The sequence below is a fragment of the Pyrgilauda ruficollis genome, unplaced genomic scaffold (genome assembly GCF_017590135.1).
Source record: "Pyrgilauda ruficollis isolate IOZ18807 unplaced genomic scaffold, ASM1759013v1 scaffold12, whole genome shotgun sequence".
NCBI lineage: Eukaryota > Metazoa > Chordata > Aves > Passeriformes > Passeridae > Pyrgilauda > Pyrgilauda ruficollis.
In genome coordinates, this window is record NW_024510321.1 from 4,022,639 (window position 1) to 4,037,994 (window position 15,356).

Consider the following 15,356-nt stretch of genomic DNA (forward strand, 5'->3'; position numbering starts at 1 on the left):
CTTAGCAGCTGGCACGCCTCAAGAAGCAGTGCAGCAGCTATTATGGGGGTTAGACTGATGCCATTACACCTGCAGCCAGTTTGACAAAAAAATGGAGCAGATGTGGTCACTGAGGTTTGTGCTACTCCAGAATTTCCACCCTGTGACGCAGAACACGACGCTGTGCCCGTGACACAACGCCACAGCCTCGGGTCGTGCAACAGCTCCTCAGTGCTGGGGATGGGGCACTGAAGGATCACAGACCTTCACCACCCTGTGCTCTGCTCCTCAGGCCATGCTCTGCATCCTCCTCAGCCATTCCACTGCCAGCCAAGCAGCCCTCGCTGCAATGCTGCAGGTTCTTGGGCAGAAACAGCCCCAGCTCAGTCTGGGTCCAAAATCAAAGCATGGGCTCGTTTCCCTGAACAAACTCTCTGCTGAACTCCAGCAATCCAACATGCATAACAATCATCCAGCTACTCAACCTGTGCTTGGCACAAGGGTGTGTGAATTCATGGAAAATGGGTTTTCAGAAACATTGGGAAATACCTAAGTGGAGAAAAAGGGCTTTTTTTCTTTTACCAGTTACTCTCATGATGACCAAATACCAAGCTTCCCAATGTACACTGCTAAGAGATTTAGACAATTTTTTATATCATAGGAGGGAACAACTGCACAAAGAAAATAAAGGAACAAAATGCTTCATTTGTATCTTTTAGCACAGACTGTAAGGTAAAAGTTAATTCTGGTTGCAAATACACTCCAGCTTTCCCTTCCTATGTATTCCTGTCAGAAATTAAGTTTTCAAATGAACACAAAAATGCAGGCGAAACACTTCATTTAGTTAACTGTTCCCCAAATCAGCCTTGTTTTGGGTTTTGTTCTGCTTTTCAATACAAAGTAGGTCAACTGCAAATTTTTTAAATACGTAGTTGTAAGTAGTTTGTTTCCAGATTTGGGAGATTACAGCTTGCTAAGCCTCCAGTCCAAAAGCCATGGAAAAGCCTGGCGATGGTCAGGGAAAGCTGTGCAGGAACCCTGACTGTGCACGGCCAGGCAGCAGGAGGCCGCTCACCTCTTAACAGGAGCACAGGAATTCACGACAAACAGCCCACACCGATTTGTTCAGGACGTGCAATTTATTTTAAATGACATTTTTGTTCTCTTAACAAGTCTACGCTTGTGACCTGGATAAATCCACTCCATCCTGCCAGCACTGCCAGTCACAAGTCTGCGTGAACAGTCCGTAGCGCGGGAACTCGGGGCGGCTCTGCGCACCCTTTACTCAGCCGTTACAGAGGAAAAACACAGAGCAGGTTCTCACTGAAACCCAGGACTTCCAAATAAAGCTGGCACTTGTCTCTCCTTCCCTCTGCTTTGCACAAAGCAAAGCAGAGCTGCTTGGCCAGCCTGGAGTTCCAGTAGCAAAAACGTTTGGGATCACTCGCAAACAACTTCCCGAGCAATAGTCAAACAATCCATTGGCTCCAAGGATCTCACGCCTCCTCTTAAGGTCAGCAGGTGAACATTTTTCACAAAAAAAAAAAAAATAAAAGTTGATATGGAGTAATCAACGAAAAATTATAAACAGAACATTTAAGGTTTGCAGCTATTTTATTTACAAGTATACATTTAACACAAAGAAACACTGATATCCAAGCCTAGTTAATAGTAGTGTAACAATATGCATCATTTTGATGATTATTCTAACCAACAAACTACACTGAAAAATTAATGCCAGTAAAATTCTTGGTCATAATATTAAGAAATACAATATATAAATTGAAAATATGATTGCTTAAAATTTGAAAAATGGAAGTGAAGCCATTTGCACAGGAGTCAGAGTTTAACATAATCTGAAGGGAAAGGCTCCAAACCAACTGTTTATCTTTCAGGTTAACAGAAGAAAAAAAAAAAAAAAAAGAAAAAAAAAAGGAAAAAAAAAAAAGAAGCATAGTTTATCCTTAAAGATAATGGGCAGTTTTGCTTCTTCAGGTAGAATGTATTCCCAGTGTTTTCAGGTTCTGCAGTGGAATTACATTACTGAGCATGAAGACTTCCCTTGTGAAGCTGCCCCATCGATTTTTTCTGCCTCCAAAATTATCCTCTTAAAAACATCAACGGCAGTCTGCAAAGAGAGAGCACACATTTAGGAGGGAAGGTGGGGCTGCCCACTTACTGAAAGAATAACTAAAAAAACGTTAGCAGTTTTAGCAACTACATCAGCAGCTAAACACACATCCAATGCTTATTCCGAAAGTGAGGAGGGCAAACACAGTAATTTTTGTTTCAAAGTGCAAACCCCCATCCACAGCAATCCTCAGCAGGGAGGGCAGGCACAAACTGAGCCAGATTCACACCAGAGCTAATAACTGTAATCACCTTACTTTGCATGGTGAGCCTGTCCTGAGTGGCTGACAGCACAGAAGGTTTGGATGCTGTGCTGCTTTGGAGAATAATCCAATTAGTTTGCTCTCAGTAATCTTTAAGATAATGAATAATTTCAGAAGGCAGCAGATTTTTCAGCTCTCAACACTGACTTTGCACAGCTCAGTATGAGGGGTGACTTTACTACCCCTGATTTCCTCACTGTCCCTAGGAGTAAGATCCATATCAGACACAGTGACACTACCAGAAAGCACAAGCTGAATTGTCACTAATATTAAGCAACATCCTTTAATAAAGTCCTCCTGAGAGAGAAGGGGTTACATTTTAAATAGCCTGAGCTGCATGACTAGAGCTTCAGTGTGTGAATCTTCAGCTTGAAAATGGTCTCCTGAAATGGTTGGACATTTGATCCAACCTCTGGCCATCCACTTCAGCAATTCCCAGCACAGGAAAATATATTCATTATATAAAAGCAGTCATGCTAGAAAGAGGATGGAAAGGGGGTTTTGTTGGTTTTAATCAGTAGGCTGAAGAGCACCCTGTGATTTATGGCTACATATTCTGATTTAACAGATGTTTTTCCACCTCCACAAGATGTAATTCTTAACTGGATCACTTCCAAATTAATCTCATTGACTGAAGCCCCACAGCAATCTTAACAAGATTAGACTTAATGTTAAAGTTTCCTACATTTATACTGTTTGTGCACAGTACGATCTCTGGAACTATTTAAAGTACTTCACCAGCTGGAAAATAGGGTATTCTTCCATATAATGGAGTTTCCTGGAATCCCAACAGAACCTGACAGAAGAGGCTAATTTAGTTCAGTAATGATACAACACATTTCCTGGGCAAATTAAGACTTTAGGAGAACCATAGCCAGGACTGCAGTTGCTATCAAACTGCTTCCACTAATGAAGAGCTTCCCTTAATCAAAACCTGGTGATACACTGATTTACAAACATGCTGCACCACTGTTTCCTTAGAGTTGAAATTTTCAATGGTTTCATTTTAATACACGAAGTCTTTTTGCCCACGTTTCACAGAACACATTAAAAAGCCTCCACAACTTACTCTGTCAACCAAAAAGCTGCACATTGCCTGTCAAAGATGTGCTGTTTGAAGCACTGTAGGAGTTCACAGGGTTTGTTAATTCATTTCACAGAAAATACGTGTTCACTGGGAAGGTTTAATTACTGTCCTACAGCGAACGCCTTGGAGTTTGTAATTCAGCTCAAACGTGCTGAGGAGTTTTAGACTGAGCCTTTACACAACACAGGAAGATGTTTTGTGACAAAGAATAAAGGATGCAGCCAGACTTTATAAGCATCTGCCTCCATATGGTGCAATTATGGAATGTGGGTCACACCTAGCCCACGGGAAGCCATCTGGCTTTTCCCTCCACCTTTCTCCCCGAGCAAAGCAAAGAGATGCCAGCCTGGGCAACACCTGCTGCCCACAGAGCCCAGCAGTGAGCAGGGGACACCAGAGGCTCAGCTGCTGCTGCAGATGTGCCCTCGGTGTGAGCAGGACAGGCAGCTCAGGAGGCAGATTCCCTGCACGGGCAGGGAGTTGGGAATGTGCTGCCAGGAGGCAGCAGGAAGGTGCAACCACCCAAATCCAGCCCACAGTGCTGGAGTCACCCTTTGGCAACTGTTTTATTATTCCAAAGAGGAAACCCTCAGCTGCTCACACTACTGGTTTATCCTAGCACAGAATTGGGCACAGGAATCTGAGTAACAGCCAGGTAAAAGAGGCTTGTTTCCCCCCATCCTTTGCCAGTCCAAACATGTCAGATCCCTGAATTCCAAACTACTCTGAAGCATTTACGAAGCAGAGCATCTTCTGAGCTCCAAGATGAAGCTGGTCTTGAAAAAAGAAGCACAACCAAGCAACTGCTTTTTAAGAGAGCTCCATTTTGGTAAGAAGCAAATTTTTTTGCTACTTCCTTGCTCCTTTTGCAATTTATCTAATGCATTTTGCATTTAGTTGCTTGTTACTTCCTAAATTCTTCCAGTAGAAGTTGGCTTCCAGCTTCACCTGGGTTTAAGACCACTTTGGATTCTGGCTGTATTTTCAAGAGTGACTTTATTGCACTGGGATTAAGATGAAGCACTCTACCACAGCCCAGGTGACGCTGCATAAGGAATTCCACAAGAAAGAACTTGAAGTTCCTGAAGTTAGCCAAAGCAGTTCAACATATCTGGTAATAATTAAGCAGCTTGAGAAAACATGACAGAAACAGCCCAGCAATCATCTCAGAGAGGTCTTTTCCATTAAGTGGCAGGACTGCCTTCCCAAAGCCCAGGGATTTCCCTTGATGACTGATGTGCTGGTGATATGCAGGCTCCTCCCAAAGCCCTACCAGGTCACCCAGCTCTGGAGGAGCTGGCACATACTCAAGTCTATCTGACCTTGAGAACTCCTGCCAGCCACTATCATTTATCATCACTGCAGCTTTAATCTTTGCCTCTCTCACTTTCCATCTACTGCAAGTCATGCCACTTCTGGGACATGTTATCTTTTGATAACTCTTGGCAGAATAGGCATAGTTTAAGTTAATCTATAGAACTATTTTAATTGCCCAGTATAACTGGGTTATGCTCCTTGGGCTCTCACAGATGCTCCAAAAAGGATTTTTTGGGGGATGGGGAGGCAAAGATAGAAGAGGAAGATAGGAAAGGGGGGAAAGAGCCTTTGCTATCAGGGACTCCCCCTCTCCTCACCACTATGAAGAACATCATGTACACCACCCATCTCAGACCAGCATACCAGAAATTGTCACATTTCTGCTCCAAATCCTCCACATACAGATGGGCTTGGTTTCAGAGAGAATTAAGAGATATACCCTCAGTCAAGAAGCTTTGAACTCTCTGCTCAAGTTCCAAATCCTTGATCCAGTTTAGCTCATGCCTTAAGCATAAACCAGCTTTCTGTTAAGCAAACAGAAGCTGAAGCACTTTTGGAAGGATTTTGGAATTAATCTGGATAGTCAAGTTACATTTGCAGCACCAAGCCAGTACAGGTGATTATTTGGATGAACCTCAATGCAGAAAGTGCCAACAGACTTCTTTTTCCAGTAATGTTGGCTTACGTAAGGTGAACAGTCAGTACCAGGAAAATGACAACACAGCTTGTTACCAAATTCAAAACAAACCCCTTTCCCCCCCACCAGACCAGACACAGCTTCAGAGGAAGAGAAGATGCCCTGTTCTGACAGAAGTCTATGTATCAGCTCTTTTGATCCTGTCAGATTAGGATTTGGAGGAGAAAACCCAAACGAGTTCAGAAGTGCTCCTGGTCCAACTCACAGGGAGGGATGTTACAATGCCTGGTGTCTCCTCTTCCCCCAGCACCCCACAGCTCCAGACTCCACACTTGTCTCTCAAAACTCAATCTTCCACCTCTTCAGAGCTGGGGATGTGTGAGAAGACTGAGGCAGCAGTGCCAATGTTAGGCTCTTTCACACTTTATTCCACATGTCCCAAGCCTCCAAAGGAAACAAGCCAGAGAGCCTGCAGGACGATCGCATGCTGCAGGCACCCATCTCTGAAGTGACATCTGATCTGCCAGGCTTCTGAAGATGGACAAATTTACCAAGTGTATTATATAGCAGGCATGAAGCAGGAATTGTGTTCAGGCACCTGCCTCTAACAACCTGCTGCTAAACCCAGAGGGATGGAATTTACAGCGACCGGTGATCACTATTCTGAAGGGTCCTGAAGAAAGGAAGACCTTTGACAGCCAGAATGCACAGGACTTCTGAATTCTTCTGGTAGGATTTGTACAGGATTTTGAAAATCTGACATACAATTGCCATTTTGATTTCCCTGAAGGGTACCACATTTGAGATATAAACTCCAGCTGGCAGCTTAACTTAATAAAGGAGCACAAATACATGGCAGTACAGGGGACTTTGTCAGTACAGCAAGTTAACACACAGGACATACCAAGCATCCTACAAAGCTTGTAGCTTCTTTACATAAATAAACATGACTTTTTTCTTCTTGCTTCAAGAACAATAAAAACTCCAGAAAAGTTATCAGTAAGATATTCTTCTGCTGGATATGAATTGCTGTGGTGTTGCACACTGTGAATATGTGCCAAATGAAAAAGAGCACAGGCAACAGCTTTGCCTAATCCAGAAGTTATTTAAAATAAAGGGGTGGAAAACAAGAACAGACATTTTAAACAGATTTGTTCTTTACACTATCAGTTTAATTTCCTTTGGTATGCATTTGAAGCTCTCCAGTATACATAGAAGATATGGAGAAATTTCATGCTTCCATCATGCCAGTTCTGACAAGGTTAATCCAAGTTTTAGCCAGAAACAGAAATCCTGATAAACTAACTCCAAGTGTTCCATATCTGGTGGCAAAATATAATCCAAGTTTTTCTTTCAGGGAAAAAATCCAACTTTACTCGAGTAACTTGCAGAATTGTTGACCATAAACATCAAACAAAATCATTACTGCCCCATTAGAGAGACTGAGCCTGCCCAGCACCTTAAAACACGAGGTTCATCCTCTGACACCAACTCACTGCTCTGGCAGCAGTGATTCCTGTTTAAGGTAATAGACCCTGTTCCACCCACCCCGTGGATGTGAGTTTAATTTGTCACTAAGTGTTCTGGTGTGTTCAGTGAAGCTGAACTTTCAGTTCTTCACTTCCTCCTCCCATTGACAGTTGCAGGGAAAAACTTGTGTACATAAACCTGAGTGCAGACAGCCGTTCTGCTTCCATCTACACAAAATATCTGTACAGTGCATGCAAATATTTTAGCTTCCTTTATTGAGTGAAACTCTGAGTCATCCATTACATTGCTATTTGAATAAAGTGACTCTTAAATCCATTACCTGATTTTCTTTAGCAGAAGATTCCAAGAAAGCTGCGTTCCAGGATTCTGCTAAAGCTTTCCCTTCTTCATAGCTGATCACCCTGATCAGAGAAAGAAAAATATGTTTCTTATAACTTGCAGAAGAATTGGAATCTGATCTGTCAAGAAATACCTCATGAGTACCAAAGCACTTAAGTGCATTGTAATAGGAATGCCTTGTGAAGTCTGATCCAAAGCATTTGCTTTTGGCTGCTGTCAAATGCACTTCTGGGCCAGGTAAAACTGCTCTGTGAGCCAAAAGAGCAGTTGATCCAAAGTATTGCTTTGTTTTCATAGTCTGTAACATTATCTGGTATTGCTGCTGTGACAAATACACTTCTGTTACTTACTTTGAAAAAAACCCAGAGTGTTAAATGACTGTCCCTGGAACCTCACAGCAAAAATCAACATTACAACAGAAGTTCATGGTTCGTAGTTCACATTCTGGACACAAGTCCTTTGCCAGGAACTTATTTTAACCTACAATTTGATTTTAGCTCTGGAAAGCCAAGAACAAACCCAGCACGCTGCAGCCACAGGAATGCAGGCTGCTGCCTTGCATTTCTCACATTCTGGAGTTCACATACCGTTCCATATGCAGGTCTTTTTTATTTCCAACCAGCATAATGGGTATTCTGTGAAAGAAAGTTCAGAACTTCAGAACAGTTACAGTATACTGAACAAAGCACTAGCAACATGCCTGCAATGAAATGAGATGAAAGTGTCACTACTTACTGGACTTTTCCCACCATATCCAATAACTTGCCATGGATAACTTTTATCACTTCAAAACTGCAAAATAAAGGGATGAAGTCACACATGCACTCTGATGTTTATCCTCAATACCCAATACACAAGCAATTAAATGCATATGTAGGTTGTGTTTAAAACTTATTCTATGTATGCACAACTACACAGATGCTGAAAAGTCTTACCCGTTCGTGTAACAACAGCAGACTGGTCCCAGCAGCAGCAGAGACCAGCCTGAGCCTACCCTTACAGCCTCCCCAGTTATGGTACTTGCAGAAATAAATAACATTACCCAGGACTGATGCATCTAACACAGAATCACCCCAAGTCCCTCCCACCTCTCATCTGGTTTGTAGCTGCAGTGAGAAATTTAACTGCTGCAGTCTAACAATCCTGGATGAGTATGTCAAATTAAAGCAAATTGGAGGAAAAAGTAATTAGTTAGGCAAGCTCCATCATTGTTTTTAACGAACATTTAGTTCATACATAATTACTAAGTTTTATTATGCAAAAGCCAAAAGGAGCCAAAATTCTAACTTTCTATGGAAAGTGAATAAACTGATCAGCAAGATGGCACTGAAACAGTGATTATTCAAATACTCTTTGTCTGTTCCTCTACCACGCAGGTGAAGTTTGGATGACAGGAGTTAAGAAGCAGTACTGTAGAATACCAAGTCAAAAAGCTCACTAACAAAATCCACTGCATTTGACATTCAGTACTTTTGAGAACAAGCTATAAACGGGGTTGACTGAAGAGCAGATGTTACACTCCTCTGGTTACACTATGGAAAAAATGCTGGTACATGAAGTACACAACCTGGATTTAAGAGAGGCATAGGCTCAGGGATGAGACACGCAACTAGACAACAGAAAAGGGACCAAAGCTTTTCCCGTTTCTGAGGTTGCTAGCTACAGGCAGTGTCTTGACTTGCACTGCATTTCAATTAGAATTGAAACTCTTAAAAATAGAGCAGCACTCAAACACACTTCCAGCTCAGAGAAATCAAAGACCTAGTGCCTAAAAACCATTCAAAGCAGCAAAACCTCTCCCTTCTAGAACAATAAACTCTACCACATTTAAGATGGATTTTCTGTCAAGCAGGTCAAGTTGTCTGACTCCAGCAGTAATATTTGAGGCTGTGTGGAACACAATGCTTCTCCATGCTCAGCTAATAGTTTCAGTGTATCCTATCACAAAAATGAGTTCTTTGTAAACAGAAGCATGAGTTACTCTGGCAAGAATTGCTACTGGTAACTTGAGTAGGATACTACAGATTACACTGTGGAAAACATGGAATCAATGAAAAATGTGAAATCAATGAAAGGACTTTAGAGACATAAGGAGCTTATGCTGAAAGAGTATTAGTGAAATTCTAGTCTTGAGAACTCATCTTGGATGATGATAATTATTAAGAAAATAAGAGTTAAATGGAGCTTGGCTGTGATAGAGTTGAGAGGCATCAGCACAAACAGAACTACATAACCCTGCAAACTGAAAGAATAAAAATGCATCAAAAAAAACCATCTGCTACAGACCACAAAACTGTTTCTCAGTCTGAAGCAACAGGAAAAAAATCTTAGCACCCTAGCCAGAGGCTAACTGAATCCCTACAAGAGTACAATGACTGTTTCCTTTCCCCTATTAGGTGTGCTGCTTCCAGCTAAGCCAGAAAAACACCACAGCACAGCACCCTGGCAAGTCCTTGGCTCAGGCTCCCCTGTACAGTGCTGCCAGGTGCTCTTGAACCTGGGCTCTCCATTGCCCCACTTTGGGTACCTATCTGCTTGTCTGAAATTGCTCACAACATTCCTTTTTTAGTGAAAATACTACAAATAAAAAGCTGATCCTTGTTAACAGACCAAGATGGAAACCACAGGAGAAGTGCTATTTAAACTCCAACACAATTCTGACACAGAAACAAGTTGCTAAGAACTGCCAGGAATGAAATTGGCTCGACCAATTAATGTTCTAGAAAGCTTTCCAAATTAATAATGTTGAAAGGAGCAAGGACAAAAAGGAGCAAGGACTGACCAATCCAAAAATAGCACCATCACATCTAGCTGTGAAACTGTGAGATTTGGAGACTGTAAGAGGTCCCTTCCAGTTCTGTCAACCAAATGGGTTACAGCAAACAGCTCAATGTGTGAAATACAAAAAAAAAACCCATTACTAGCTGTCAGATAAATGTGTTACACAAAATCATGGAACCTAGAGCAAGATACAAAATTGGAATTTAATTAAGCTGAACTAGAGCAAAAGCCTTCCAGTAACCTTGCTGCTGAGAGCCTGGGAATATAAAAAATGTAGGGCATTAGCTTTCATTCAAGTCCTATTTAAACTTCCCACTGGAGGTTAGCATGGAAGCTGATAACTTTAAAAAGAGCATTTCTATTAAGTCTGCTGTCAAAGCTCTCACCCAGCTGGATCAATATTTGGATCAATATACACACTTGGACAGAAGTCAGGACAGATGAAGACTGATCTCATTGTCTGGGCAAGTCATCGAAGCTACCAGAGTACTGTGGAAGATCTTTCCTATCACCTAAACACTGTCTTGATACAGAACATCAAGAATTGAACAGGACAGGATCATGGACACTTTGAAATTTTAAGGAAGAAACAACAACAACAATAAAAACTTGGAATAAACTGATCAAGATTAAATACTGATGAAAAGACTTTTGACCTACAGCCTTAACCTAGTCTGTCCTGTTTGTATTTTTACCATAATTGGTTTAACTGATTGAATGCTACCACAGAAAACATGTTCATTTCTTCACCTGGTGAGCTCAAGACATCAATGAGGCAACAACTGGAGCAGCTGAGAAAGAATATGCCCTTTAGCTGCCAAGCAGGGAACAGCACAGGTTGCAGAATCCCCTAAGTAATGTACACTGGTTTCAGTCAAAGGCACTCTGTCCTCACAGCACCCATTTATCAGTGAACTTTTTGTATTTGTTTTAGGAGTGGAGCATTGTCTGCTTAGGCAGAGAATACTGACTCCTATTTCATACAAGTTACCCAGCACCAACACTGAACTTCTCACTAAAAACCCAGAGAGTTTGGTAGTTTAGCATCTCTAGACACACATAAAAGCCTAACACGTGCTTGCCCTTCTCTACTTCAGAACTGAAGATGAAAACCAAGAATGAAGAACTGTGAAATCTGTTCAACATTAAAGACCTTGCGAGCAGCAGAAATTTATAACCAGACTATATCCTTCCTCTGAGAAGGAAAAAGAGTCAACAGGCAAGTTGCTTTACCTGTATTTTATGACAGTCTATCAAAGAGCTTGAAATGATCAGTTTTGTTTGATTCAGAGGAAAATATATGAAACACTCCAGCACTTGTAAAAAGCTGATTAACTACCTTGAAGTAGAAGGGAAGCATCAATTTCTCTTGTACTTGATAAGACTGAAAAGGTCTAAGGTCTTAATCACTCTCTTCAAACAAAAATTTCAGAAAATTTCAGCTGACCTAATAAAGATGATGTACAATATCAGAAAATCAACACCTACTCAATGATAAGCATTATTTAAACAAAGCAAGATGACCAGAGGAAGGGAGGAAGTAACAGAAGGTGACAAAGCCACACAGAGGCTGATGTGTCTTGTGTGACTCCAGGTACGATGGACTCTGGACAGGGAACAGCAAGAACAAGAGGGACACTCTGGGACAACCTTCAGGGAGGATTATTTGCTGCAGCATGCCAGGAGAGTGTTTACAGTTCAAAAGCCATCTATTGCTGTTTATATGAGGATTTCTACAGTTAATCAGGACAACTCAATATAAGAAGTCAAAGGAATATCAGTACTGTAAAAAGCTACAAGGCTGAAGGAATGATCTAGTGACTAACTGGGTACTTCACATAAATGTACAGTGCCCTTCAGCTTCATATTTATGTCTGCCTTTCTATCTGATGCAAGAGCAATGAACTCATTTCTGTAATGATCCTTTGTACTTCTTCTTACACCTCAAAACAATGCAGTCTAACACTGTCTCATTTCTTACGTGGCACCTTGCACATGAGTCTGCAAAGTGTCTGTGACACTTGGGTCCAAGGGGACATTTCTGAAAAAACATTAATATTCACTCCTACTATACTTCTAAAGGAGAAAGATTAATTGAAATAATCACACAAAGTACAGCAGAGGCAGGTGCTAAACCCAGAAAATAGTTCAAGAGAAGAACACAAACAGATTTTATTACCTTTTTATTGACGTGACTGAATAAACAAGAATGTAGCCATTGATGTCTATGGAGTACGTCTGAGGAAATATGGAGTATTCATCCTGTGGAAGGAATATTGCAGTTAAAATTAAGGGTGCCACAGTTCAGACCTTGATGCCATGAGATCACCATCAGGTAAGGCAGTCATATCTCTAAGACCTTTTGTATAGGTAGTACTTTCAGATTTTTTTATCATAATGTCACAAGCAGCATCTTTACCAAACCTAGAGAAAGCTCTAAGTCTCTGTATATACTCCACAATTTGATCTACAGCTTTTATGGTTTATTCCCTCTAAGACTATGGATGAGCTGAAGCTCTTCCCAATCCTCTTATCCTGCTTAATTATCTGTTTGTATTAGTACAAAACATCCACTCTGTCCCACCACTAATTAGCAATTATGCCTCTTATCTTGCTGGTGATACATTTCAAAATTTTAATTTCAACAGCTGACGACAGGATCTAGCAGTTTGTAATTTCAAATGACACTGATCACATCTAAATTACCTAAGGAATCTGGTAGGAAGTGAGTAATTGTGGCTTACTAACTTATGCTTATCAAGTGCAAAAAATACAGTTATTAGTTGCTTTATGCCAACTGCAAGTTTACATTACAGGACAAGTGTTTACATAAATAGAAAACCAGACAAAACCACCAGAAACTTACTCAGTGAATTTATTACCCCTCTAGAAAAGGGACTGACCAAATAGGCAAACAAACCAGACTGATATACTGCAGGTAATGCAACACAAATACTATGAATCCAAGGTTAAAAACCTGTTCCAACAGACATTCCCAGGAAACATTTCCATTTTGACAAGAGCCATACTTCCTAATGTATGAGTTCTCAAATTGTTAAACTTATGCTTTTGAAGATGTTAATTTTAGCTGAAGATCAAATAACCTCTCTGTTATTGTCATGGCTGAACAGATGGAGCAGTGCAATCACATCGCTTAAATCTGAGACACCCAAAAGGAATCAAACTTCCCTCACTGGCAGAAGAGGAAAAACTCTTTATAAATCAACTTCACAGATCCAGCCAAAAAAAGTTTGAAAGAATAACACTTGGCAAAAGCTGCACTTATTTGCCTTTATTGCTACCCAGAGGGCAGCCCTCACCCATCTTCTCTGAAATGCCAAAGTGCCACTCCAGTTGGACGTGAAATCCCAAAGTCAATACAGAAGGGATCTGAGCTAAGTCTGTGTAAAAAAGGTGAAAGTGCAACTCTGTAGTGGCTTGACTTTACCCGGAATTTCCCAGGACTGCCCCAGCTGGAATTTGGTGTTAGGTAAGATTTCCCTTTACACTCCTCTTCTGTGACCCTGTATCAAGACCCCTGTTGGACTGAACTGCACAAAGCACAGTAAATAACCAGAAAAGTAAAGAGGCACAGGACAGAGGATGAATACCAAGAAAAATAAGAGCCATAATCTCAACTGTTCCTAATTTATGACTTTATTTTTAGCTCATTAGGAGATGGAAGGAAAGCTGCTATGCTCACTGAAACTTATGGGTCAAATTAAGAAATCTGTCAAGTGATAAAACAACATTGCTACAACTTTTCAGGCCATAGCCAGGTTTTCAAAAGTATTTAACAAATCTGCAATACAATTCTTGCTGTGCTGTATACACATGAGGACTCCCTATGGGCCATTAAGCAAGAGAGACTTGAGAAAGAAATCTGTCCAAGCCACACCTTCCATAACCCAACATCATCTCCCCCCTCTAACCCTGTGTGCCAGAAATCAAAGTTCAAATCATTCCATGAAGAATTAAATCTGAAAATAACCACAGGCTGGGAAAGCAGCTATTTAAGTTCTACAATACTGTATAACATTAAATCAATCCTCAGCAACAGAGGTATGTCAGTGGTGAGTCACACTGCCTTCCCAGAAGGCAATTTCCTCCTCAAAGAGGAATTTTTCTTTTATCACTGTGCTACACAATCAGAGCTGTAATGCAAGTGCACTTACAATGGCACTGAGTGACACCTATGGAGCTCGTTCTGCTGCTCACACTCCTCAGCCTGCCCCTCTCTCACCCTCTCCTCTGCACAGCATTCCCCATCCAGCAATCCTGTGGCCAGTGCTGTGCTCACATACCTCTGAGTGATTACACATGCTGCTGATGAGCACCAAGGGCTGACACCATATAAATACAGCATGGCTAGTCCCCAGTCACACAGCTCTCTTCCAAGAAAGCAATCAAACATACCTAGAAAGTTACAACCCCTCTGAACAGTCTCACAGCTAGGAGCAGGTATCCTGCAGCTTTAAAGCCTTAAGTACTGGCAGTGTATTTTACAACACTAACACTGTTTAACACTACTCATAGTTTGGAAAAACCCATAGGCATAGTATGAGATCATGTAAGCTGTTTAACACTACTCATAGTTTGGAAAAACCCATAGGCATAGTATGAGATCATGGAAGGCAAGAGCATGTAAGCAAAGAAAAAAAAAATAAATTTAGGATAAAAATACAGGTATGAGATCATGGAAGGCAAGAGCATGTAAGCAAAGAAAAAAAAAATAAATTTAGGATAAAAATACAGAGGTCTAATTAGTGGTCCCTGATGAGTTTTTTCCCTCATACAGAGTCTCTCAACAGACACAGCACTCTTGTGCATGGGTTCAGCCAAGCAGCAGCATGTAATGAACTCTTGTACCTGTAAATAATGAACAGCTGCAGTTCCCAGAGCTCCCCAGCATGCTGCAGGACACGTGCTCCCTGTCTCCTCACCCCCTGTCATTACGTGCAGCTCGGACGCACACGTGAACCATCACGTTAAAATGCAGACAAACTGCAGCAGTTTATTGCTAACTCAGTAAGTACCACCTACATGAATCTGTCTGCTCCCCATGACTGCTCCATGGATACAAGTCATGGTGGTGTAGCTGGAGCAGACAAATACTAAAAAGCTATGAAAAATTCCTCCATGGTTTACTGAAGCACCCTTTTTCATCTAAAGCAAGACTGCTCATTTACTCTGTAAATATTATATATTACTGATGAACTTTTGGGACATCAAAGTTACAGTAGTTTCCTCTTCCCATTTTTAGGTACTCATTCAATAGATAGGAAAAAAAACCAACCCAGTAACAAAACACAAACCAAAACTTTCAAATAAA

At 41.2% G+C, this 15,356-nt stretch overlaps 1 protein-coding gene across 2 annotated transcripts in view; it reads right to left on the reverse strand.

The window, feature by feature from the left end:
• Window positions 1-1,574: 1,574 nt before the first annotated feature.
• The window catches only part of RHEB (Ras homolog, mTORC1 binding), a 38,443-nt gene continuing 24,661 nt past the window's right edge, over window positions 1,575-15,356 (reverse strand). Inside the window, exons 4-8 of one of the 2 annotated variants that reach the window (XM_041486752.1) lie at window positions 12,204-12,286; window positions 7,979-8,035; window positions 7,831-7,878; window positions 7,224-7,305; window positions 1,575-2,107 (exon numbers count right to left, since the gene is read on the reverse strand). In XM_041486752.1, coding sequence (XP_041342686.1) covers window positions 2,015-2,107; window positions 7,224-7,305; window positions 7,831-7,878; window positions 7,979-8,035; window positions 12,204-12,286 — 363 coding nt within the window. In that variant the 3' untranslated portion in view covers window positions 1,575-2,014. The remainder of the gene's footprint in view (window positions 2,108-7,223; window positions 7,306-7,830; window positions 7,879-7,978; window positions 8,036-12,203; window positions 12,287-15,356) is intronic. The other variant, XM_041486760.1, reaches the window with a different exon arrangement.